The sequence below is a fragment of the Anser anser genome, assembly GCF_964211835.1.
Source record: "Anser anser genome assembly, chromosome: Z".
Lineage (NCBI taxonomy): Eukaryota > Metazoa > Chordata > Aves > Anseriformes > Anatidae > Anser > Anser anser.
The window spans coordinates 77388026-77413920 of record NC_139723.1 but is presented as its reverse complement, the minus strand read 5'-3'; the positions used below and the strand labels follow the sequence as shown (position 1 = coordinate 77413920).

The window sequence follows — 25895 nt, the reverse complement described above, 5'->3', positions numbered from 1 at the left end:
ATTCAAGTATTTGTGGGTAGGCTTGAAATTAATTCTAGCAGTATTTACATAAATCCAGTGGGAAAACACATTAGATGAAGGAAGAAATTGAGAGAGAGAGACATGTAGAAATCTTTTAAGTTAAACTTTCTCTTGCTGTCTGCAGTAAACTGGCATGTTTCTGGCAGACACTACTGTTGACATATCTTAGGGTGATCGCAGAATAATTACAGTCCACAGTTGTAGAGAAGCATGAAGACGGATTAACGTTGCTGTTGGCCTGGTTTTGGTCTTTGCAGTGAACCTGGTTGGTACTGGCATCTAGGGGGGCACTCTCTTGTGAGCGGCCCTATAACTGGGGGAAAAACACTGAGGTTTTTCATGGTGAGAGGGGAACAAGCAGGAAGGTCGGGAGGCTGCTGAGGGCAAGGAGGGTCCCCAGACAGTGATGAGGCCATGCACGTGTCCCAGCAGCCACGGGGAGGTCACACTGCCAGGGATGAGCAAACCCTGATGTTTCGGCGCCAAGGCGATCCTCCGACGGGCTGGAGGAAGCCCTGTGGTTGAGTTATGCAATCGTGCTTTATGAGGTTTTCTCCCTGCAGAGTTTTTGCTGCTCACAGCTGTTGGAAAGTGGACGAGGTGGAGCCTTGGGATCGGCTTGTAGGACGGTTTCTCTGGGTGTAAGGAACCCTGACTGGCTTCGGTGTTACAGAGAGGGGCTGCTGCTGGGAGATGGATCCCTTACCAACCTCATCCTTTTTTAAGGCAATTTGATACGCTGGACCCTTTTACCCCCGTGGTTTGAAGGTTTCTGCGCTGACAGGAGGTAGGTGAGGAGATCAGCGGTCATCTCTGGTGTCACACAGGGAGCCCCATCCCTCTGTGCTCCGCACTTCTGCTGTGGTCTTTCACAGCACGTTGTGCTGGGCATTTTATTTTAAAGGGAGCCGCTACACTCTGCCTATCTACAGGAAACAGAATTTAAAAAAAAAAAAAAAAAAAAAAAAAAGGAAGGATTTGGCAAGGCGCCAAGCCCAGTGACTGAAGTAAGAAGTAGGGAACTTGGAGTAAGTTTTAGTTACCGGGACTTTGCATGGCAGAGCGGGTCTGCTCCAGGTTGCGTGGGGCAGGAGGCGAGCCAGCAATGCCTGGCAGCGTCAGGACGCTTTTGCTTGCTTAGATGAACGTCCTCACCGCGACTATGAGCCGAGCTGCTGATCCCGGGAGGGGACAGAGCTGCGTGTGAATGAGACCAGAGGAGCGTGTGCGAGTGCTATGGAAGGCAGCAACTTTGTTGGTGTGACTTTTGCAAGCCTTCAAGGGTAAGGTCGAGCGCTTCCCTTCATCTCGCCCGTTCCCCCTGTCAGCTTTCAGGGCAGAAAGCTTGCGTTTTTGCCACCCGGGGAGCTTCGCAAAGCTTAATCGGAGTGCTTTGGGCTGAGGTTTTTCACCCAGATGATCAACTTCTGGGTGGAGCGAGCGGAGCCGTGCGGCAGCGGCTGTGCGGGGAAGCTGCTTTGTTCGGGCGGCTGCGGGGGGAGAAGGGCTGCCTCTGCCCCCAGCCCTCCGCTCGGCTGCCCACCGTAACCCGAGCGCAGCACCCGGAGGACCAGAAAGCAGGTTTTGGCTGCTCGGGTGTCAGTGTAAGGAGTGTTTTAATGAAGACAGATGGAGGATATTGGATCGTCGCTTTAAAACGTGGCAGATAACAGACCGAGCCTGCTTCCTGGCAATTACAGCTAATTGCGTTGGCGCATTTGAGCAGAGGGGGTAGCAGCACTCTGGTCTGTGCACCGTTTTGTGGGTTTCTGTATGTGTGGCTGGGAACAGAACCCAAATATAGCCAGCTCACCTCATCCCAGACTCCCCTTCAGGTGTTTAATGAGCCGATGAGTTTTCAGGGGTCCTTTCAAAGTCCTTGCAGTAAGTGAGTAGATTTAAACCCTAGCCACTGTTTCTGTTGTCAACCCTGAGGGCAAGAGTGACCATTTTTAGTTTCTTAAACTTATTCATGGTTGAATTCAGGCCAGTCCCATTTCAGCCCTGAAAGAGCGCTATTCTGGGATTAAAAACAAACATTTCAGTTGCCTGCTCTCCAACTCGCCCTCGGCATTTCCCACCGGCAGAGCCAGGAGCAGTATGAGACAGGGTGCTCCCTGTTTTGTTTTTGTGATGGTCAAACACGAGGGGATGTAAGGAGAGGTATAGAAATATAAATGCTAACGTGCATTGATGTTAAAGAGGATTAGTGCTGATGATTTCTAAAAGCTGAAATTTAATGTTCCCTTTAGAAACGGGAAAGCGAACGCTCTTTGGAACTCTTTGGAACCAAAATTTGAGCAATTTGGCTGAAAGGGTTAACACAGCAAGCCTTTAAAGGAGGCCCTTTACAAACATGGCTTTACGTGGCACATTACGAGGCCGGTCCATGCCAAGCGTGCCAGGCCTCTGCGTTGCTCTTGCCAGAGCATTAGCAAGCGTTGCACCAACCCTGTGTCCCTCTCTGTGATACCCGGCAGCGAAGGTGACCTCCTGGTTTACTGCCTGATGCTGTGCATCCCCTTAGCAGGTGCACAACTCGGGCATGGAAAAAAAAAATACAGGGGGTTTGGGGACCTAATGTATTTTAAACCTTTTGTATTTTCCCAGTTGTGCCTCCAAATCCGGTTTACAGTGATGTGTATTCAAAACCTGGCGACTTGGATTTGGTTCATCTTGTGGCATTTAACAGCACTGCTCCACCAAGAGCACTTCGCAGCATGGGTGGTCTTGAACCCTGCCTGTCACAAAGCCCTGTGCTTGGGATGTACCCTCTCATATACTGAGCTATTGGATTTTTTGTGTGATAGTCAATACTTTAGCATAAGGAAAAAAAAAAAACTAAGAACTGTGGATATTTGTGGTTGTTAGATCAGCTAAATACAGATAAAAACAACAAAAACAAAAACTTACAAACCATGCCCAAGTGCAAAACCTGACCTGACATGGAAAATTGGTGAGTGAAGGCATGGCATGCATTCTAAATTTTTACCTGGATGGGGCTATTTCAGTTATTTAGATTGTATACATACCACACAATGCATAGTGGCAAAACTGATTGGAAAAATCTTGCTCTCCTGCCTACCTTCCCTGGACTCTGGGTACATTCTAGTACTAGTGCACAATTTATTGCCCCCTCAGATCTGCTAAAGCCACTGCTTGGGCAGGAATTTCAGCCCGTACTCAACCACACCCCCTGATCTGGATTAAAATAACCCTTCCAAAAATGATTGTATTTAGCGTGGATCATTTCACAGACCCTGGAAGCAAGGTGCTGGGAACACAAGCACCATGTATTTCATAGTTCATATTTATCATTGAATCTGATGTATTGTGTAGCCACACCCGGAGAAATGGAGCCAATAAACCAGCCATATTTTCCATCTGGAACATCTGTTCTCCATTCATCACAGTTGTGCCATGTCTTTCCTTATTTTTCCACTCCTTGCTGTGGATGCAGGAGGTGCCTCCTTCCACTCCCAGACTGCATGCACTGCCTTTGCTCTGCTGTTAAATCCCCTTCAGAGATCCATGGTTTACGATAAGGTTGTGGTCCCTGCAAATCCCACATGTCCACCTGCCTCTTATGCAGGAGGAGCACCACAGCTGCATTTGTGAGCCAAGTCTGGATTCTGGCTCTCGTATCCCAGGCGTAAAATAGGCTGAGCTTGGTTTGCGAGAGAGCGTCCCCTCCCTGCTCAAGCCCCATCCAAGTAGCTTCTCTCACCGTGGATGTTAAAGTGTTCAGAGCCCTGCAGCTGAGCTGTCAGCAGCCAAAAAGCAGGTGGATTGTCTTTGCAGAAGTGTAAGCCATAGCTAGTTGGTTTGCAGAGCACTGCAGGTACAAAAGCCTTCTGTAGTGAGAAGGGGTAATTTACTTGTAGCTTATGAATCTCTATAAATCAGGAAGTGGGAATCGGAGTTTTAAATGTCCTTTTACTTATTTTTTTATTTTTTATTTTTTTTTGCTATAAGGTTAGAGGTTCTAGGCTTTCTATAATAAAGCCTATTTCTATTTCTGTTAGAAGTTCTAGGCTTTTTATAGTTTGCTATAAACACAGGGAAGTAACACGTGTCCTGCTAGGCAGAGGAGCTGGAACTGCATGATTAATAAAGATCTCTCTCAAATAATGTGGGCCGCAGTTCATCACTGAGCATGGGGTACCTGGAGTAAACAGAAGTGAAAGAAAATAATCAAATAGAAAATGGAGCAGCAAAAAAGCCAGCCAGAGCCGACACAGCCAGTGGAAGAAAACTTGAGGAGATTTAAGGACTATTTCACTTTGCATCTGAAAACAGCTGGTGCCAGGCAAAATGAAGGCAAGCAGAAAATTGTCTTTCTTCTGACTAAAGAAGGTTTTCATATGCTTTATGGGTTTTTGGTTAACTCAGGAATAGGAGGCTGTGAAAGTGCCTCACCAAAATTTGAGAAGTACTTCGCGCCACATAAAAATGAAACATAAGAGAGACATCATTTTTCCAGAAAGCAAGAAGAGAAATTAAAACAAAGCAATTCACATGAGCGGTAAGAGTCTGAAGAGCCATTGTTACAATTTTGAAAGGGAAACTGAATGTCAAATTTGGAAAAAAAAAAAAAGAAACATAAAGAAAAGTGAACAGGGATGTGAATTACGATTACAATTAGAACTTGGCAAAAATATATATATATATTTAAAATATATATATATATTTATAGCCTGGGGGAGATTGTTGATAGATACAGGTGGGAAGTTATTGGAGCTTGAAGGTTGGATTGGGAGCCCCAAGAAAAAGACCTGGGACTAAAAGATACGCAGAGCTAGGGTCAGGCGAGATAATCCATCTTGCTGCACAAGTAGTGCTAACTAACACCACCAGGAGCAGGACCTGGAGCACTACCACAAGGGATAACACCACGGGCATTTGCTTAGGTTTGTTTTCACGCTTGCAGCAGAAGTCCAGTGACCTCTGGGACTGCCAACAGGCACCTGCAAGTGTTGAGGAGTGCCGGCACAAAGCAGGCTGTTAGCAGACAGGCACGCTACAGCCAGTGTGTGGTTTGCTACCTGAAGGAGCATGGGGATTAGATGTGTGAGTCAGTAACAAAGAAGCAAAGTAAGATTATTTGTAATAGAATGAAAATAAAGGGTGCACCTTCGCACAATAGGGGTGTGTCGTGCCCTCAGTGGCATTGCGTGTGTGCCCATTGTATACTGACACATTCTCAAGTGGCATTGTGGTTAGGGCAAGCCAGGAACTGAGTTTTGCCCAGAGGATCAGGTCAGCTTGAGTTCATAACTCCTGGGCTTTAGCTAAACAAGCAGTTGTAATAAATCTGTGTGATGGAAACAACACAAGGGAAACGTAATTGGTACAGATGGATAGAGCAAAATTACCACTGTGTTGGCCCTAAAAGATGAAATTTCATGGGAATGGTGAGCCTGTAGGGATATTTGTGCTGTATCAATCTGTCCATGATGGTAACTTAAATTTCCTGCTGAGCAAAGATGTTCTATGAATGCAATCGTAATCAAATGCACCGAGAAACTGAAGGAATTAAAGATGCCCTCTGTGACAAATTAATGTATTGTTGCAGTCTTGTTGTCACACTGAGGTCATGCCTGAAACTGGTGACTTAAAAATCACAGTAATTAACAAAACCCATGTGTCAGAGCTGAAGGAAGCTTCAGGTGTTTGTTTATGAGATGCAGATCTGAACTCCATTAGTTGTTTCATGCTATTTCTGCTGCAAGAGGACTGATAGCCTCTTTCTCTTCTCTGCTCCCCATGTATATAAACATCCTTCTTTTTTTTTTTTTTTTTTTCCTCTGCTGAAATTATATCCCTTGTCAATTGAGCACACAGGTGGGGTACTTGCGGATAGTCCTTCTGTCATGCTTGGCATGACAGATACAGTGAAGTCAGAGTTCAGCAGTGTACCTGTAGAGGTGGGGGTTGGCCTATTCTCCCATGTGCCTGGTGACAGGACGAGGGGGAATGGGCTAAAGTTGCGCCAGGGGAGGTTTAGGTTGGATGTTAGGAAGAACTTCTTTACCGAAAGGGTTGTTAGGCATTGGAATGGGCTGCCCAGGGAAGTGGTTGAGTCACCGTCCCTGGAGGTCTTTAAAAGACGTTTAGATGTAGCCCTTGGTGATATGCTTTAGTGGAGGACTTGTTAGTGTTAGGTCAGAGGTTGGCCTAGGTGATCTTGGAGGTCTCTTCCAACCTAGATGATTCTGTGATTCTGTGAAATACTCACAGCCAGACAACCCTTTGCAGCCTCATGAGGAGGCCATTGACTATCAGCTCTGCAGCTCACGGTGCTCTAGGAAGCCCCGGTTTGTGGGGTAGCAAGGGAACTTCAAGATCACCCAGTTGCACCCCTCCCTGACCAGGGCAGGGACACCTCCCACTAGATCAGGTTGCCCAAAGCCCCCTCCACAGAATCATTGAATGGTTTTATCCACACAGAAATCAAAGGCTGGAATATCTGCTCAGAGCGGCAGGTGCAATGACTGTAGGGTTTTCCTTAACATCCTTTCTATCACAGTCCAATGATGTATCAGGAGTGCATTTAGGCAGTGGCATGGGCTGCGTTCACAACTGTGTGTTTCCAAAATATGGCATGTTATCTGTTATACTTGTCTCCTTGCTCTGGCACAGATAGGATAGGATTTTAAATAAGTGCTGGTTTAAAATTAGACAGGAGTAGTTAGCGTGTTTTGTCTCTGTTGGCGTGACGTGTTTGCAAGTCCTTGGGAACTCTTTTTTTTTTTCGGTGTTCTTTATCCAGAACTTTAATTTTTTCTTCATGAAACATGAGCAGTGTCAAAGTGGAAAAAAATCATTCTGTCACCTAGAAAACTTGCTTCAGATAAATCATGATTCCCTCAGATGTCTCACTGTGGCCCCACTGTGCTGTTGAGCAATGAAACAGCGTTCATGTTGATTCAGGCATGCTGAGCAGTGCTGGCTTTTCCCATGCTCATGGGTCTTTTATGTTGTTAACACCAACATAACCATTAAACTCCTTCAAACAGTCTGATACTTGGAACACCAACAGTTTCATTACCAACAGACTTTGATGTCACTTTTTGAAGGCTCAATTCCTCTGCATGTGCCTTAAAAGCATTCCTGGTGCCTGTTTTGGGGGCCAGGAAGCTTGCAGCGAGCAGGGGAGAAGTTTTGTTCAGAGCCATACAGCCCGGTCCACCCCAAACACGAGGGTGACCAGCCACGGACAGCAGCGTGAGCCAGCACACGTTGAGCACCAGCAGATGTACAGGAAACCAGTGCTTCCCACTGCTTCCTCCTCCTCAGGGAGGCTGGTCTTGCTGGGTAGCCACCCAGTTCCTCTGTACCGAAGGTGCAAGCCCAGTGTGGGTATTTCTCCTTTTCATATGGGGCCGAAGTAGCAGGAATGTTCCTTTTAGACTCTCCATCCCTGGCCCTTTCTCTGTGCCATGACAGGAGATGAACAGATCAAAATGCCCAAGGTAAGGTAGCACACTGATTCAGTGCAACTTGCAGACCTGAGATGGTTTATGATTCAAAACACACCAGAGTTACATGTATGAGTTGCATTGTGTTGTGCTGCAGGGCTAGAAATCCACATTGTGAACCGCCTTCTCTTTTGTCTTTCAGAAATTCCATGGAGTTGGACTAAAATAAAGCTTGGGGATGTCTCTATTTGGATTAAAATTTGGAAAGAAGAAATTGAAAGGTAAGTGAGGTCTGGTAATACCATTGGCACTGGTGGAAACATAAGGAATGTAAATTCAAAACATGCGCAAGCCCTTGTGAGCATGCTTGGGAGCGTGTCCTACACCTACAGAGCAGGCAGAGGAAGACACACTTTGTTTGCTTTTCCTGCATTTCATACTGCCTTGGGGAAGTGCTGCAGACCTTGTGCCAGTGAACAGGAGGACATCTGAAACAGAACAAGCTGAAAATTTTGTATGCTCTGATGGTCTGGCTTTTCGTGTCCTTTCTAGGTGGATCTCCAACAGGGAGTGCGGAGGAACAATGCATAGCAAGCAGTTTATAAAATGCATCCCAAGCAGTTTATAAAATAAGCTAGAAGAAAGTTATGTGGTGGTCTGATGCAGTCTTTTGGTGATGAAATGTGTTAATTGCAATGGCCCAGGTATTCCCTTTAATGAGGGGTAGGAAGAAGGGCAAAGCACAGAGATGCAGGCTGAGAGCAGCCCAGGAGCCACAGGGGGAACACCAACCCTGGAATAGAAACCAGAGCCTGTGCAACTCCCTCCCTCTGAGCTCCACTTGGCGACTCCAAGACAGACCCTGAACCAAAGGGGTGTGGAGACAGGGAGCAGCTGCCCTGCACAGCACAGTCCTCACCAAGCTTTCCAGCAGAAAACTGTCTAGAGATGTGTGCTAGGAAGAAGGCCCAAAGGAGGGCTACTCATGCATCCCTGCAGTGGGCCAGGTCCCTGCAGCCCCTAAATATGCATATCCATCAGCACCAGGGCTTTGCAGCAGGGGTAACTGAATCAAACCTTGTGATTTATCACTCCATCCCTGGGATGAGGATGTGATCTCTGGTCAGGGACCCATGTCAGCAGATGCTGTGAAGAGGGAAACTTTTTATCTTGCCTTTCCAGGGCATTCCTCCTTCTACCAGATGAATGCAGAGATTAGTGCCATACTCATATTTTGACATGAAAAATATTTTTTTCCCCAGCCTCTCTGAGCTCAGGAGACTCAATAGCATTTTCCCAGGGGTTTATTTTTGCAGCTGTGCTGCTGTTCCCCCTTCCTGGCATAGGGCTGTCTGTGAGCCCTGGGGTTAAGATAGGGCCAGCCACTTGCTGCTCTGATAGTCCTATAAGAGGAGGTGGTGACTACTCCCAGGGAGGGCTCTCTGCCTGGTCTCTGCCAGACTTGAGGTCTTTCTCCTTCTTGGCTTTGGAGATGAGGTAGCACAGGCTTGTCTGTTAGCCTCTGTCCACCCAGGGCATCTGCAGTTGTGGGGGGGTAATTCTGATTATCAAAAAGATTATGTTGCTGTATCAGGAAAAATCTGTGATTTTCTTGGCCTTGTGTCTGGGTTTTAGCAGAGCAGTGTTTGGTCCATCTTCAACCAAGTGTCTAAGAGACTTATTTCTTCCTAGATATAAAGGAACATACTTTATAGGGAAAGATCATTTACACTCACATTTTATGTGCTTTAGATCACCAGTTCAAAACCAATGAAGTCAGACTGGAAGAAGTTCAGAGGAGGATAAGGGAGACTGGGGAGATCAGGAAACGAGGAGCTTCCATAACAGGGAACTAAAACTCTTTCCTCCCTTGTATTTTTTAATTCTTTTGCCTTGCAGCCTCAAAAATGAAGGGGCTATGATTACTTTTTGAGAACATGTCATTGTAGTTAATGCCAGAGTTGAAGTGCTATTTTAATGCAACCGTTTAGTATTCGGAGACTTTGCATTTGGAGGAGTCCTTAGGACCATGCTGCCTGAAAGCAGGTGAGGCTCTCAGGACAGATTTGCTCACGGAGAGGCCTATTTTCCATCCCCAAACTAACGCCAGGTGACAACCAACCTTACACCCCTAGCGCAGGTCTCCGGTGACTCTCACAGGACGGAATGGATTACCTCAGGCGTCACCTGCTGAAATTCGGGGTTCCTCCCATGGGAAGCACTGATATCCTGCTGCTTCTCCTTGGCAAGACATGGCTGTTTCCATGTACAAACAAAATTAGGAGAGTGTTTTCAGGAGAAGTCCAGTTTAACTAGGCAAGTTACACGGTCTAAATTCCTTTCGTGGTGCACACCAAGCAGTGCTTCTCAATTTGAAGGCAAGAGCAGTCATTTCTGCAGCTTTGCCTCCATAAGCCCAGCCTAGGGGCACAGTGAGAGGAAGAGGAAGGGCATAAATCAAGACAGGGCTTTTGGAAAGCTGCACTGGGCTTTCCTTCTTGCTGCTGGGGACAGCCTGCTCTTCAGCACGGGTTCACCAGGTTTTGAGCACCAGGCTCTGGGCAGAGCTCAGCAGGGGCAAGAAGCTCCCTACAGAGAAGGCAGCCCAAGACTGGCTCCATGGACCTGAAGCTTGGCTGGCCTTTGGGACTCCCATTCAGCTCCAGTAGGAAACACCTCACCGCAGAAGGCGCTGAGTATGGAAAATATATTTATTTTGACTTAATTTCCCATTAGGAAAATAACTGTGAATTGTAAAACTTCCCAAAGTTCGTTTCAGATCTGTATTTATTTTTATGAATTTACATCACTTCCTATCAACTGTGTGTCGCTGTTATTAACAGCATGTGCAATTGTATCAAGCTGTGGTGTTACCAGCACGTCTAGGAGATACTGTTTTCTAGTAAAGGATATAATATGTGCCAGCCAGTCACTGGTAGACTACTTTTTCAAAATAAAAATAAATGACTAATTCATCTGCTTTATTTGGTATGCTGATATTGGTCAAATTATTTTGAACTAGTATTACAAAAAAAAATCTAAACCAAATTAAGAAATATATATATATACAAAATTAAAGCTTTTCAAAATGAAGAAGACAGAATTCCCACTGCAGAAATATTTTAAAATGGTTATTTATCCTTCTGAAGTAGGCTGAAAACAAATGTGAAATGATGCAGATGCTTCTTGAGAAATAACCTGTTGCAAGGTATTCCCGAGAGCTGGTGAGCCCCAGCCCTTGCCCAGAGCCAAGGCAAGTGGGTGAGACATTGCGGGGAGGAGGAAGGGAAGGATGAAACAGAGCTGGTATTCTCATGGGAGATGGAGGAAGGGAGAGGCGAGGCAGCCTCTGTCCCATCCCAGAAAAACCCAAGAAGGAGAACTTTCTGGTGTAAGGTTATCCAGCACCTCTTCCAGGCCTGTGTCCCACAAGTCCTGTTTGGCCACAAGTGTGGTACATGCTGGGCAAACCGAGGCATCTTTTTGGAGTCCTTTCTTCTTGTTTTCTCTCTCCTTATGGTGATAATATCAAATACTGTTTCTAAAAAAGGCCAGGATCTAATATTGAACTTTAGCATCATGTTAAACATTTACTGGACTTGAGGCGGAAATAATTCCAGTTCACCATCAAAATTTTTACTTTCAGACCTTGCATCTGCCATATGAAAATAGAGATATCTCAGCACAGCTCTTAAGTGGGCCCTATGTTAGCAAAGCCAGTAAAAATTTCATCTTGCATTAATACCTGGTCCAGGAGCATATGAAATATTTTACCTGTGCTGGCAAAACTGTATAGTGTTTGCTTAGTGCTGGCAGCAGGCTGAACTCAGTTCAGACCAGGCACAAAAACAGAGTCCATGAACACAAAAATGTGTTTCTTGCATTTAATTTCCTCAGGAGGAAGGAGGATTCTAGTTCTTCTGAGGCAAAAAAGATACGATAAAGAAGATCTTCATTTAATAATGGAGGAGCAGGCAGGAGGGAATAGGCTAAATCCGTTTATGGTGGTATATCTGAATGGTCTTGCCGCAGGATTTTTAAATTAAATCCCTCACATTCAGTACAAGCTAGTCCATTTCAGAGACGAAAATGCATGGGATTGCCAGCATATACCATCTCCAGCCACAGGGGCTCCGCAGGGGAAGGGACATCTGCACTTCAAAAACATGCATTTTTACAACACGGAGTCCTTGAGAGCCCCTCCTTTGAGTCAATAATAAAAAATACCTTTGTTTGCTGTGCAGCTGGGCTTGTGCCTGCTCTGGGCAGGGCTAGGCTGTAATCCTCACCTTTCCCACTTCCGTCCCACCTGGTTCTCACCTCTCCTCCAGCCACACGCATGCTGGCTGTGCCGTGGCTGACTCTGGCTGCATTTCCAGCCAGGGATGGGCTTTGGTTTTGTGCCACCAGGTAGCTCAGAGCATCAGGCTGACTTTCAGGTAATGAGGGTTCAGTTTTTCCCTGTGTCCCAGGCCAGCTGAATGAGTTAGACATTGTAGGCTGTGAGGCTCAGACCCATCACCTCGCTCTTCCCTTCACCCATGTCCTCTCTGATCACTATTAAAGCACTGGGCTTGCTGAGTAAAGATTGCTGGCTTTGTTCTCGTGTAGAGCTCACTCGGTGCAGCTCTGATCCCAGCGAGGCACGTCTGTGTTATGAATTTGAAATTTTATTATGCATACTGTGCAAAATAAGCCTGCTGTCTTTAACCCAGCTGTGGGGACTCTGCCCTGGTACAGCGCCTGCAAATTAGGAACCTTCCTGTGTGCATCCTTTCTCAAAAAGGAGCAATTATTGCTTCAAGGTGAAAGGAGTATTTGGCTAATAGCTTGCCTAGTAACCTCTCCAGAAGCAGCAATTTGAGTTGCTTAATACTAATGTAATGATTTGCCCTCTCCCATGGAGTTGTTTTTTAATGGCCACAGTACTTTTCTTTTTTTTTTTTTGAGGGGGAGGACAGAGGTGTCAACACAACATGGCAGGTTTCAGTTAATTGTGCACGTGGAGTAACAGTCCGGCAAAGACCAGAAATAAGGGCTAGGGATGCTCTGCCTGTAAGAGACAGGTCATCTCCTGGGTGCTGCATGCCAGGTGGCACTTGTGCCATCGCTGAGAGGTGACACTGAAAGCTGGATCACACCAGGAAAAAAGAGGTGCCGCACAATAGAGCCCACAACAGTGTAGGGGAGAGGAGATATGGTGGAAGAAAGGCCGTCATGAGACCTGAAATAAAAAATGTGCTGCAGCTGGTGGAGGTATTCCGAGACTGCTTACACCCTGTTGTGGGGAGGCCTGAATTACTGCTGCCTGAAGGACCATCTCAGGAAGGTCAGATGTGTGCCTTAGGGCACAGCATAACAGTGCTAAAGCTTTTATAGCTTGGCACTGGTAAGGTTAACTGCTTTGCTAAAAGCCCTCTGCAAGGCAAGCCGAGGGCAAGAGCCCAGCTCCAGGATGCCAGTCTATGCAGCTGATCCAGCACAGTATTCATGCTTTTGAAGCCACTTGTTTAAAGGGTGGAGCAGAGATTTTTTATTTATTTATTTTTTACAGAGTTTGTGTTGTTTCAGCTCTGTTGTCAGGCTCAGTTACCCTGGCACTCCCCTAGCTGGGCTGTGTTTTTTTCATGCATGAGATATCAGGCCCTAGTTTGTATATGACTTGGCAAAACCAGGCAGATCTTAACCTCCTGCTCCTCGGAGCCACAAGACCTGATCTCTACAAACCTTTTCCAATGGCCTGTTTAAAGCATTGCTTTTGGCACATGCTCCTTAGCATAAACCAGCAGAAAATTTCCAGGCTCTCTGACCAGATCTTGAATCTAACCTTTTGCAGGACTTTTCCGTGCAACAGGCTGAAATGGAGGAGGCTGGTGGGCTGGCCAGTTACATTTATAGATGATTTTTGGCATGGGTTTAATGTTATTAAATCCAGATGTTATTCTGTGGTTTAGATCCTAAATCTGTCTGCCTGAGAAAACAGCCACTTTCCCAGTGACTTGGGCTCAGTGGTTAGACCAAGAACTGGGCACGAAGCCATACTTATGTATACTGAGTTTCCACTGATGAATAATTTAAAATAGTTTTCAGTGGCAGTGAAATGATAACTTGGAGCACAAATCCCATTCCTTCTTTCCAGTGATTTGTGACTGCATTTTGCAGAAGCAGAAAGTTTAATACAAGTTGGTTAGAGATAAGATTTAAAAAAAAAAAGTTTCAAGAAATGAAAAACTTTTCTTCCGATAGCTTTTCAGTTTTCCCCTCCCTTTTTCCTCAATGCTTCTTGAATTAACAGCACATGATAAGACATGCATGCTTGCATCTAAAGCCAAAATACTCTGAGCTGCAGTTTCCAGGAATAGCTGGGGCAATTATAGAGTTTCTCTACCTTTTTATTTACAATGATCATCCAAGAGACTTCATTTCTGCCCAGACAGTTTCAGAAAAATAAGATAAATGGGTGGTTTAGGAGATAGCAGCAGGGCCCCTCTGTTGGCACAAAATAAAACCACAGAGGCAGCGTTGTCCTGTGCCTGTGGTCAGTGGTGGCTCTCCTTCAGGGCAGATACAGGGGAGAAAGTTCTGCTTCTGGTGTTGTTGGACGAGGCACCCTTTGCAACTTCTTGCTTTAGCAAAAGTGTTGGCTGTTATCCAGAAACGAAGATAAACATCTTGCTGCTAGAAGCTGGCCTTCTATCTTAGCCTTTGGGGACACTGCCTCTGAGAGGGCTGGTGGCTGCTGAGAGCCATGGTCTCCAGAAAGTGAGGGGTCCTGGTATTCAAGGTGGATGTGCTATAGCCAGCCAGAGGCTTTCCAGTCACTTGAACTAGGCTTATGGCTATCTGAGGCCTTCGGAAATGGGTTGGTCCCAGAAAACCTGCCCTGAGGCAGTGTCCTACCAGGAGAGCAGTGCCCTGAGCAAGTTTCATGTGCTGCTATGTTTCCCAGTCCCACTGCTGTGCATTTCTGTGCCATCCCTAAGCTGTTGGCAGCTGTCTGTCTGGCATAGAAGCCATTCCTCTTGGGGAGGGCATCAATCACCTTGGTGAGAAGCCAGGCTTCTTTCTGGGAGTGCCCCAAATCCATCAAGTGCCTCTTCCCTGGCTGTACGGAGGGGACTGCCCTGCCTACGAAAAAGAGATGGTCATTGGGAACAGAAGAGCCCCTCAGAACCTTCTGGGGGACCCCAAGGCTCTGCCACATGCCATCACTTTTGTTCTGGGATGGGAGTAAATACCCACAGGGCTCCAGCACAGAGGAGCAGTTCTGGATGTCTTTGTGCCTCTGTCCATCATGGGTTTCTGCAGATCTGTCTGGGGCAGCAGCTGGGCAGACCTGGTTTTAACAAGGACCTTTATCTGTCATCTATGTTGATAACAGCAGTTACTCTGAAGAAAATTCCTGAAAGGGGACGTAATAAGTGAAGCCATGCCAGCATGGACCACTGGAGTACTACTTCTGCTTTCCTCTGGAACTCTGGACAAGTTACTCTGATCTCTCTGCACATTGTTTTTCCTGTTGTAAAAGCAGAGGAATGGGTCCGAGGAAAGCAGTTGAAGATTAAGCATTTTCAGGATCTCAAATGAAGCCTCTGTGTTGATCTGAATCACACAGTCAGGGCAAATGGGAAATGTTTTGAAAATGTTTTACATAGCTAGATGCTCCTGAAGAAAATGCAAAGCACATTTACCTGCTAAAGTAGTAAAGAGGCCTTAAATTAGTAATCAGAGGGCTTGATGAAAACAGCCCACAGGCAGAGACAAACACTGGTGATCTGTAAAAGGGCTTAAAAATTAGGGAAACAGTGTTATTTATAGGGTTACTGGAGGGAAAGGAGGAAGGATAGCAGCAGTTCAATGCCCTGAATAGCTTAGGCACTTGTTAATGCAAGACTGAATAAACAGGAAGAACTAGATGTCTTAATACATCATTTAATAGGTATAATAGACACGTGCTGGAACTCATGAGGCTGGAATATTAATAGAAAAGAATAAAGCTTATTCTGGAAGGGTAACAGAGGTGGCAGGGGAAGAGATGTTTTCCATGTATGTTCATGTGCTCTGAGATACAGTGTGGAGAAAGAGATGAGCAAATCGCAGATATCTGAGTAATGATATGCACGGGTAAGGAACACAGACGTAGCACACCAAGAAGGGCAGTCCTTGTGAGAAGTTAATCTAACTTCCTGAAAGATAGGGCAATGTGGTAAATGAGGAATTACAATTATGCAGACTCAGAGCTGGGAAGGAGCAGAGGAAGGAGCAAGCCAAACACAACATATTTGGCTTGCTCTGGGAGTGAGCTGGCATGATATTTTGGTGCAGAGGTGGAAAACTTTTTGGAGGTAGAGAGAAGGTTGTTCCAGAACTGATTCTTTTCAACAGTGAGGAGCTGGCTGGGCATGTAAGAGCAGAAGACAGCGTAAAAGGGAATGATGCTAAAATGATAGCGTGATGCTTGGGAAAAAGTGACAAGAGCAACTTATTTAAATGATCTTCAGGAATGGAGTCGTTGGTAAATATGAAGAACTAGTAACTCATATCTCATGGGAAGGAAATCTGGGATGGGGGAAAATTAAACAGAACTGTCATTTCCTTAAATATTTGATATTAAGGTCAGGAGTGTAAGCTATCATGTTTCAGAGAGGCTCGGAAGGGTGAATGAAGTGGAATCACAAGCTCTTCAATCACCTCGGACAGAAGCAGGATGCCTCTAGAAGGAGCACAACAGGTTGTTTTATCCAGCACAAACTCTGTGGCAAAGGCTCAAAGTGAGAAAGAGCTAGCAAGGATGTAAAGGACAATACAATTTGTTCTGTAAAGATTGGTTTCTCTGTGTTTCAGTAACCCTTCTAGTAGGTGGAAGATTAAAGAAGGTTTATGTCTGCTATACAGTAAAAAAGTTCAGCAAATCACACTAAGAAATCTGATATATATGTATATATATATTCTTTTATCAGGCATCTCACACATTAGTTGCCATCAACAGAGGAGAAAGGGAGAGGTTTGGGGCTGGAATAGAGAAGGAATGGGTCAGTGGAGTAAGGTAGAAACTGGTCTGGAGCAATGCTGACTTTGGGAGTTTCTGGAGCACAGACGGGCAAAGTTCATAAGACTGGGAAAAGAGCAAGCATAGCACCTACCTTGAAACAAGGGAAGAAGAAAAGCTGTGTGATTTATAGATATATAGGCTTCACTTGTTGGGTAAAGGTTGAAAGAGTCAAACAAACCACTTCAAAGTAACTAGAAGTGTGTGGGGGAAGAGATAATTAACAGCCAGCAGTCCAGAAAAACTACATCAAGCCCAAATTAATTCTGTGTTAGTGGTAGCCCGAGGGCTAGTGAAAAAGCCTTAGATAGCTGTTATGTGTCCTGGCTGTCACTTTAGTGCTTTTACAAGTAAACTGGAGAGAAATGCTCAAGATAAAATCACTGTAGGGTGAGTGCCAAACTTTTTTTTTTTTTCAGAACGAAATACACTGAGAGTAGTTATCAATGACTGGTAATCAAACTCGAGAGAGTCATCATGGATGTATCCTGGATCTCGTATTCAGTGTTGTATTTTCCATCTTGTCTGGCAGAATAAAGCACACACTTAGTAAATCTGCATATGGCACCACCCTGGCAGGAGCTACAAGCACACCAAAAGATAGGATTAGAATTGACTAGCTGGAGACATAGTCTGAAAAAAATTGGATGCAGTTCAATAAGGACAAATGAAAGATTTGTATTGCCTGATGATGCATCAGCTCTGCCAGAAAGGATCTGCCAAAATGGATTTTATTCTGGCACACTGTCATCCAAGTGCTGGTGGTGCAAAAGGATATTATTTTAAATTACTTCTAGGAGATTTTCCATTTAAATATTTGTTGTCACTAAGATAGCTGGATTGTTCCTTGTACTCCTGTCAGCTTTGGTAAGCCCCAGCTGCAAACTAAGGCTCTTTTTGGGTGCTGTGCTTCCACAATGAGGTGAACGAGCTGGGAAGCCCATCGGACAGCATCAAGAATGAAGCCACTTCTGAGAGATCAACATGTTAAGAAGTGACTAAAGAAATGAGTTGCCTTTTCTTCCCAAAAGTAAACTACAGCAAGGCTTAGCAGCCTGCACTACGTAATGAAGTCATCTGGGCTCTGTGTCCTTGGCAAGTAGCACAAGGAAATGACGGGAAGCAGAAAGAGCACCTTTGATCATCCCAGGACAAGATACAATTTGTTTAAATTGAAATAATGAGTTTTACGTTAGTGGGAAAAAACTTTCCCCCCTGGGAAGGACACTGCAGTCCTGGAAGAGGCAGTCAAAACAACAGCCATCACTTCAGCGTTTCAGTGCACCTATTAAAAGTGACAGCCATGACCATCTCTTGAGGTAGAGGGTAGAATTGGTGACCTCTTGAAACCCCTTCCAGTATTTTTTTATTTCAGGATAGCTGTGGTGGGATGATGCTAGGATGTACATTTGTACTGGGGGAAGGGTGCTAATGGTAGGTTCATGGCAACAGCTCCAGAGGCTTCAAGGGGAGGAGATGAAGCAGGGCAGGGATATTGATCAGCACTAGTTGAATGGTGATTCCTGCCCAAGAGAAGGTGAACAACCTGTTAAACCACTGCTTTATCAGTGCCACCAGCATCTTCAATTCCCTGACATGGGACATTCATCACAGAGAACAGATTCCCAGTGACATTACCTTTCAGCAGCTCTGCTTGCTTTTTCTGTTGCTTCCTTCATGCCTGTATTGATTCTGCCTACCTTCAGACATGTCTGATGTGTTTCTTCTTCTTTGCAGAGGAAGAGAGACACCTTCAAGCAAACAAACGGGATTTTAACCTGCAGTTTGAATATGCTGTAAGTAACCAGCATATGTTGCTCCGTGCAGATGCAGCGACAGATGCTGCTGCATTTGTTTCATGTCTTCACACTACAAGGCGCTCTCCCTTTGTGTTCATTTTGATGTTTCAAGGGCATGACATGAGCGAATTCTGGCTGTGACTCTGCAAGCAATGGGTTTGAGCCTACACTTAGGGAAGAGGATTAACTCCCTCGGCTTTCCAGAAAGACTTGGGCAATGATTTTTGCTGTGCCTTGTGGTTAGATGGGGGGACAGATGTGCCAGGGAGCACGTCAGAAAGATGGTTCGTTGCTGAGTCACCCACAGGCAGATCTGTCTTTGGAGTCAGCCCTGAGAATGGGCAATCAAAGGAGGTCTAATACTGGAGGAGCACAATGCAGTGGCTTTTTACACTTCCAGAAAGTTATTTGTGAGCCAAGTGTTTGCAGGATCAGGCTCCAAGGTCTATCAATAACGGAACCTGGGGGGAGATTTCTGTTGGAAATGTGGCTTCATTTAAAGTAAAACATGAAAGGAAATGTGTCAGTTCCTCAGCTCTCACAGCGAAATCCTCTCTGTCAGGAAGGTTTTGAGTCTGGCCTTCGTGGCTTCCTGCCAGCTTTTATTTCCAGCTCCTTAGCAGTTTTGTTGGGCTAACATTGTGCCATGAAATCTGTGCCTCCAAGGAGCACCATGGCATGGGCTGGCTGTCACCCAGGTCTGACAGGCTCTGGTTTTCTCAGCTTGATTTCCAGAGATGGGGGCCATTTGCTGTCCCTTTGTGCAGAGGAGGGCTGGCCCAGCCAGTAGATCTGTACTGCCTGGCTGCAGGGTCACCTCGTTCTTTGGGCAATCAACACATTTGCAGCTGCCAACTGATACTGAAATGAGTTTTGTGAATTTTTGTCCTCTGCGTATCTGAATTCCAGAGGTGAAATTCATCCTTCAGTTTTACTCAGGAGCTCCTTTGAATCGTGTTTTATTTTAGGAACATTTTGGATATTTGCTTGGTAATTTCGTAACTGGAAAAACTCAGCATTTCAGAATAGTGTGATTCCTTGTGAGATAGAAATTTTGACTTGCCACAGGTTTGACTTAAGATCTCTAATGTAGCTGATCTGTTGCAACAAGAACTGGATGGTCTTCATCACCTCTCATCCATGAACTACACAGGTTAGAGACTTCCAGGGCACAGAGCTGCTGCATGTGTCCTGAATATGAAATGTGTTGTAGTTAGTTTATGTAAAGCAGAAATGCTTTAAGAAGCCTGGTGATTTAGGACTGGGAAGGTGCATTTGATTTGCACAGAACCTGCTGTTACAGTGCTGGGGTGGTGGGCATTGCCTCAATGTGTGGATTTCGGATCTTTCATGGGATGATTGCAACGTGGATTATGGGCAGCAGTGGGGCAGGGAGGTGAGAGGGAGATGAACAATGGTGTCAGGGCAGAGAGAGCAAGCAACTCTTCTGGTGCTGAGTCAATTTTTGTGAAAGGCCATTCATAATGCTAACTGCATGTCACTGCTTCCCAGCTGATTGCTTACATGCCCAAGGATTTGCAAATAACCAAAATCAAGGTGAGGACTGTGAAAGCTCTGGAGAGTTTCCATAAGAGTCTATTAATTAGGTGTGAAAGCACAGGCAGCCAAAAAGCCAGCTCAATATAATCTGTTAAACCTTGGCTGTAAATTTCAGTAATCCTACCCCTCATTTTAGTCAGCTATGGCTCATGATTTCTGGAGTCCAGTGTAGACTGAAGCTTAGAAATTTTAGAAAACTGTCCAGAAAGAGCCAAATCCTGAGTAGGTAGGTGGGTGGGTGGTGAGGTGATGAAGCTTTGTGATGATGCAAGCGCTGCCGATACTGCACAAGGCTGAACATCATGTCCTGGGCTGCTTATTTCCAATAAGTCTTGACAAAAGTTCCATTTATTAAAGTCACATTGCCACGGTGCATGACAGTTACTAACCATGCTCAGAAGTTCCTTTAGGTCCCATGCTGAAAATTGCTGGTTACATCTGGAAATGCCAAAAAGAGAGAGAAGCTCCCCTTGCTTTGGCATATGCATGGTGCTCTACCAGTGCTGTAGTCCATCGGAAGGGTCAAATCCGGGCTCCTTCCAGATTCAGACTGCAGTGGGGTCGCACTGCTGAGCACTAGGTTGTGGTCCAGCAGGAAGGACCAAGATCATCTGGACTCCAGACCCTGCACTGGGGTGCTCAGGTCCAGCAGATGTTAGTCTCAATTGGCTCTCAGCGTTCTGGCATTTTGTGGATGGAGTAACTTCCATCTCCTGCAGCTCAGGTCCTCCCTCCTCAAGATGTGTTCGCACTTGTATGTGTTTAGTCTGACCTGTGTACACACGAACCACGGAAGTGTTTGCGCTCTCCTTGTTTCGTGGTGGTGCTCAGCTCTTTAGGCCAGGAGAATCCGCACACATGGGCAGGATGATCAGAGAGGCCAGGAGGGGAAGAGCAGCCTGCCCGCTCTCAGTCCCACAGTGAGGACCCTTGTCCTTGTGCCCAGGAGCCTTGTCTTCTCTCAAGACAGAAGGAAGGCTGTGCTGAGTTATTGCACTTGAATATAAGGGATATTGGGCAGAAACTAGAAGGAAACAGAAATACAACAAGGTTTAGAAAGTGTTTTATACAGCGAAAGCCACAGGGATGGGGTTTATTTTACTTGGTAACATAAAGCCATGTAAGCCATAAAAGCTATAGAACAGGTTCTTGTAACAAAGCTAGGTGAGGCAGTAAATGTTTCTTCAGGGTGAGGCAGCTGCTGAGAAAGGTCAGTGAGGAGAAGAAAGGGAAATGCAAACAGAGGTGTAGTGTATTGCCGTGCTGCTGCAGCCAGGCTGTATGTCACAGCTGGCACACAGGTTTGGGCCTTTCACTAAAAAGAGAGTTTCTTTTGTGTAGGCATGGATCAAAGCTACAGAGCTGCTTTGTCTCCTTGGTGAGAACAGGGAAGTGGTCATGTGCAGCTGGAGGTGGTGTGCTGGCCCCGAGTCGGTTGCGGTTATCTTACCTGCACGGTGCAAAGTCTATGGGATATCTGTGAAGGAAGAAATGGGTAGAAAAAAAAATAGGAAAAAAAATAATCTACTGTGTATGGAGGGTGACATCAGCTCTGGAGGCTGGGCCTCCTGATGTGAAGCAAGACTCCTGAATGCTCTCAAACCAGCTCTGCAGGAATGCGATGCTGCACTGCAGAAAGCAGCGCTTGCCAATTCATGCAAGGGCATGTCCAGATCACACATGGACCTGCAGGAGGATCCAGAGGGCAAGCTTCGCTCCCTCAGCTCATCAGAAAACAACATGAGGGGTTGGGCAGTGCGGGAAGCTGATGGTTAAAGAAGAGGATAGGAGCTACATGTGGTAGAGATCCCATTAACACAGAGGCAGAGGGACAGTTTCAGAGGAGGACATGAAGGCCTGTCCCTGCAGAGTGCTATGAAGCATGTTCTACAGTGGGATGGAAGACTGGTGGAGTCTCATTGATCTGTGTGAATGGAGACTGAGAGAGGGGTGAGGGAAGTGTCTCTTATCTGGTGATGCCTCTTATGTGCCTTCTGATGAGTTTTGCTGTGATTAAGGGCAGCAGCTTCTAGCAGTGGCTCTGGTAGTACTTGGGTAGTTCAGGATTTATTTGCACTTAGTGTGAAGACCTGAAGCTGAAACTCGAGCTCTCAGACTGACGCAGCCCCATCCTTGGCCTTATCCTGCACAGCAAGAACACAGTCGCTTAAAAAAATAAACCAAACTTTAGAACAAAGTGCGGTGCAGTTAACTGGAAGGGCTGAGTGTGAAGGTACGTACTGCCCACCAGTTCACAAAATTAGTTTGGAATGAGTCAGAAACGAAGCGTGAACAAGTGACATGCAAAGGCACTTAGTGCGGCACAGAAATGGACTCAATATGGGTCTGCAAAATCGAAAAGTCAAGTCTTAATCCTGTGTTTATTCACACCTTAGACAGACAGATCCTTCCTGGCTTCTGTAGGAGATTTGCCTGTGTAATGACCAAAATGAAGTGAAAAGCAGGGTGCCAGGTGTGTTCCAGTGAGGTTTAAGTGGATTTATCACGATTCCTGTCTGAGGTGATTCAGCCTGGCTGCACTGTCCCCAGCATCACCACTGTGGGGAACGCATCAGCGTAGACCCACCACAGTGGGCCAGCCCTGCACCTCTCTGTCCATGGAAACTCTGGAGAGCAAAATCTCTTCTGAAGGATTTTAATGTTTGCTTTGATTCCAACTCCCTTTTATTTCTTCGCTTTCACATTGGAATTCAGCACAGCTGCACTGGGACGTCATGAAGGGCTGCGAAAACAACTTTGAAATTGGCTTGCAGACAATAGGAGAGGAAATGCGAGGCCCATGAGTCAATGACAAGTTTCATCTTGGTTCACGATCTAGGGTCAAACCAGCATCCTTTCTGCAGGGCCAGCAGCGAGGGGGAGCCTTGCACTCTTTTTGTTTTCCCTGGTCACCTAATGAATTCTCCAGTGAAATAGGGGGGATGTATATAACTTCCTATGGCCAATACACATTACCCTGGGCTGGAGTGGCAGCTGGGTTATTTCTTTGAAATTTCATGGGAGAGGAAGGAGCTGGGGCAGTGGGCTCAGACTGCTCCAACTCCTGCACTTGCATGCTTCAGTCTGAGAAGGATGCCCAGAAGGTTATCTGCAGGGACCTGGTATGTGGTCAGGAAGGCAGCAACGTCTGCCTCTGATCCCATCCCGAACCTGCGAATGTTTCCCACCTTCGTCATGCCTGAGGTCGAAGGGAGTGTTTTCTGATCATGTGCAAAGCGGTCTCAGCAGCTCCTGAAGGAGCAGCAGTAACCAGCTCTTTTTGCATTTAGGAAGGCATTGGCTGGATCCATCCAAAGAGCCTCTGAGGCACTGTCCTAGAGCAGCCCCATAAGAGGGGACGAGCTGGGAGCTGGGGTGACCCCAGTGCAGGCAGTGTCCTCCCTGACCAGGGCACAGACCTGCAGCACCTGCTAGTGAGGTCCATAATGCAGTCCCAATCAAGGTGAAGTAATGATCCAGGTCCGTTTTAGGAAGCCCAGTCATGAGCAGTGGGAGACGATACAGAGACAGGGTTGACAACAAGACCCCACCATAAGTCCAAGGTCCATCCGGGAGGCAGGGATCAATAGGTTTGGCAAGCCATGCCACCTCCATCTGCCCCCATGCATACTCACCGCAGCCATGCGACTGACTAACAGCTCTGTAATGGGGTGGCTGCAGGCAGAAGGAAGGAAAACACAGCCCAGTGAGTGCATTTTCCTAGAGATTTTCCTGGAATACTGAATGCGTGATTGGATACTGGAACTCTATTATTAGCTGCAAGGGGCAAAGGGGGTCAAGGGGTTGCATATGTAAGAAATTTCCAAAGCTGTTAAAAAGAATAATAATTAAAAAAAAAAAAAAAAGGAGGAGTAGAAGGGGTGTGGGTTGGATATGGATCTTTCCATTTCTGATGTTAGGCCAATGTTTTTCTTCTGAGAGTCAAGATGAGATCTTTTCAGGCACCACGTAAACCCCATCACCTTCCAGTGGGCCTTTCTCAGTCATGTTGAGCTGTGGCTGCTGCCCACTTTTGGGAATGAGGCAGTGAACTTTCTAGGCTTAAAACAGATCTCATATGGCTATCCTGTACTGCCTGTGAAAACAAAGCCTCAGTGGCACCACGTGCCCTCTTCCACGGGTTTATTAAACAAGTCCTTGAGCACATTCGCAGTACTATGGGCATGTCTCTGCATATGACAGTTGCATGCTTCCAAACTGCAGGTTTGGAAGCTTCCAAACTGCAGGTTTCTGCAGGTATTACTGCAGGTGGACAAAATGCCGCTGAATTGCCCCCCTGCCACCTCCTTGCAAGGCTTTATCAGAGCACCTGGGAAGGCTGTTTGTGTTTCTCAGCTGCTTTGCCAGTCTGTACCCTGTGCTACACGGGTGCCAGCGAATTACCAGGTGTTGTGGCACACATTCCTGATGGACAGCCAAGTTTTCTGTAAGATTTGCCTTGGGCCATGTTGTCCAGCTGCTAGAAACTCATGTAGGACTGAGTTAGGGGTACAAATTCAGATGGACAATGCCCTGTCATACCCTGTGTTTTCTGGGCATCCCCCTTTAGCGGCTGCAATACGACCACAAATCCGCAGTGTCTCATATTTCAGGGAGACGACTTTGTGTTTGCTCTGCGAACACAGGTAGGAGCCATCTGCCAAGCGTTTGCCCGTGGCCTGACGTCAGAGGCAGGCTTCTGAAAACACCCCCGAAGTAACAGCTCATCCGCCAGATCTGGACTCATGTAACCGTGATGCTGTGAGCGCTATTCTTAGGGAAAACGTTGCTGTGGAGTTGCACCTCCAGGAGGTGCAAATGTAGCCCCTGAAAAGAGCAGATGAGACTAATCCCTCACCCACAGGTCAATGCTGCTGTCATGTCAAGCTTCACATCCTGAGAGCCTGGGGCTGGGTAACCAGGGGCGTGCTGGTCCTTGGGGACAGAGGTCCATGGCTGTCGGAGGTAAACCACGAAGTCTAGGGCAGAATGGGGGACTTTGTGCTGGGCCCATGGAGCTGCTTGTCTTGGATGTTCAAATTTTGTGATTCTGCTGTGGAACGAGGAGTTCCTGAAAGGCCTCTTCACACTTAATTGTCGCTTCAGAGGTTTTCCCTCTCCATCGCTTGTCCCACATGGGAGTCTCCCCCACTGAGGGCAAAGCATGGGGGGGGTACGGAGGATGATGTGCTAGTGGCATTTCTCTTAAAATGATGGCAGTGTATGGACTGTTTAACTCAGTGTGGTGTCCCTGGTGCCTGTAGCTCCCATCCCAGAGTCAGGAAGAGCTGTGAGTGAGTGGTATTATGCATCATGGAACAGGATAAGATGTGGAGTCGAGCCCAGCCAAGGCTTCCCTGTAACAGAGACCCCAAGCTGTCAAAGCACACAGCCCTGGAGTACTGTATGAAAACGTGAACGATCTCTCACACGGAACTTCAGCTCTATCCTTGGATGGGAATGCAGAGCCTTCAGCTGGAAAGGCTGACGTTTCTCCTAGTTTGTTTCTACCATTTAATAGTTACATTCCCTTAGCCCCCGAAGGCCATGAACAAGTTAATTGTTAAATTAGAAATCTTTATAATGATTATGGAGAATTCTTCCAGCCTTGGGTTTTATTTATAGATTTTGAAGTAGTGAGCAACTCCACTGCGATATTACCTGTCCTCATCCTGAGGTCTGCAGTGTCCCAAAGTCCCCAAAACAGCACACAACAAACATTATCCCTATCTTCAACTGCTGTGAAGAAAACACTGGATGTTCAGATCCGTGTAGTTAAGCATGTGGAAGCTGTTATGTTCGGGGATTTTAACATGCCTAATGGCAATAGGAAACAAACTGAATGTCTCTGGTTCATTTGGTGGTTTTCTTGACGTAATTAATGGACAGAAATAGAAGGCAGGAATTGAAATAAACCACTCCCATTCTTTTCCTACCCACCTCTGCGATTTTTGCAGGCAAAGTCCTTTAAACTTTGTGTTTACAGATTAGTTTTTCCCATGTATACGACCCTCTGAAATCTGGTGACGCATGAAGGTCAAGTCC

At 46.2% G+C, this 25895-nt stretch overlaps 1 protein-coding gene across 4 annotated transcripts in view; it reads left to right on the top strand.

The window, feature by feature from the left end:
* Positions 1-25895, top strand: part of LOC310889389 (phospholipid-transporting ATPase ID-like) — an 87408-nt gene that overhangs the window by 16641 nt on the left and 44872 nt on the right. Inside the window, exons 1-3 of one of the 4 annotated variants that reach the window (XM_083816775.1) lie at positions 574-808; positions 7645-7723; positions 18229-18287. In XM_083816775.1, the coding sequence (XP_083672901.1) occupies positions 7681-7723; positions 18229-18287 (102 nt within the window). In that variant the 5' untranslated portion in view covers positions 574-808; positions 7645-7680. Of the gene's footprint in view, positions 1-573; positions 809-954; positions 1305-7350; positions 7497-7644; positions 7724-18228; positions 18288-25895 lie in introns of those variants that run through there. The other 3 variants (XM_083816774.1, XM_083816777.1, XM_083816776.1) reach the window with 3 other exon arrangements.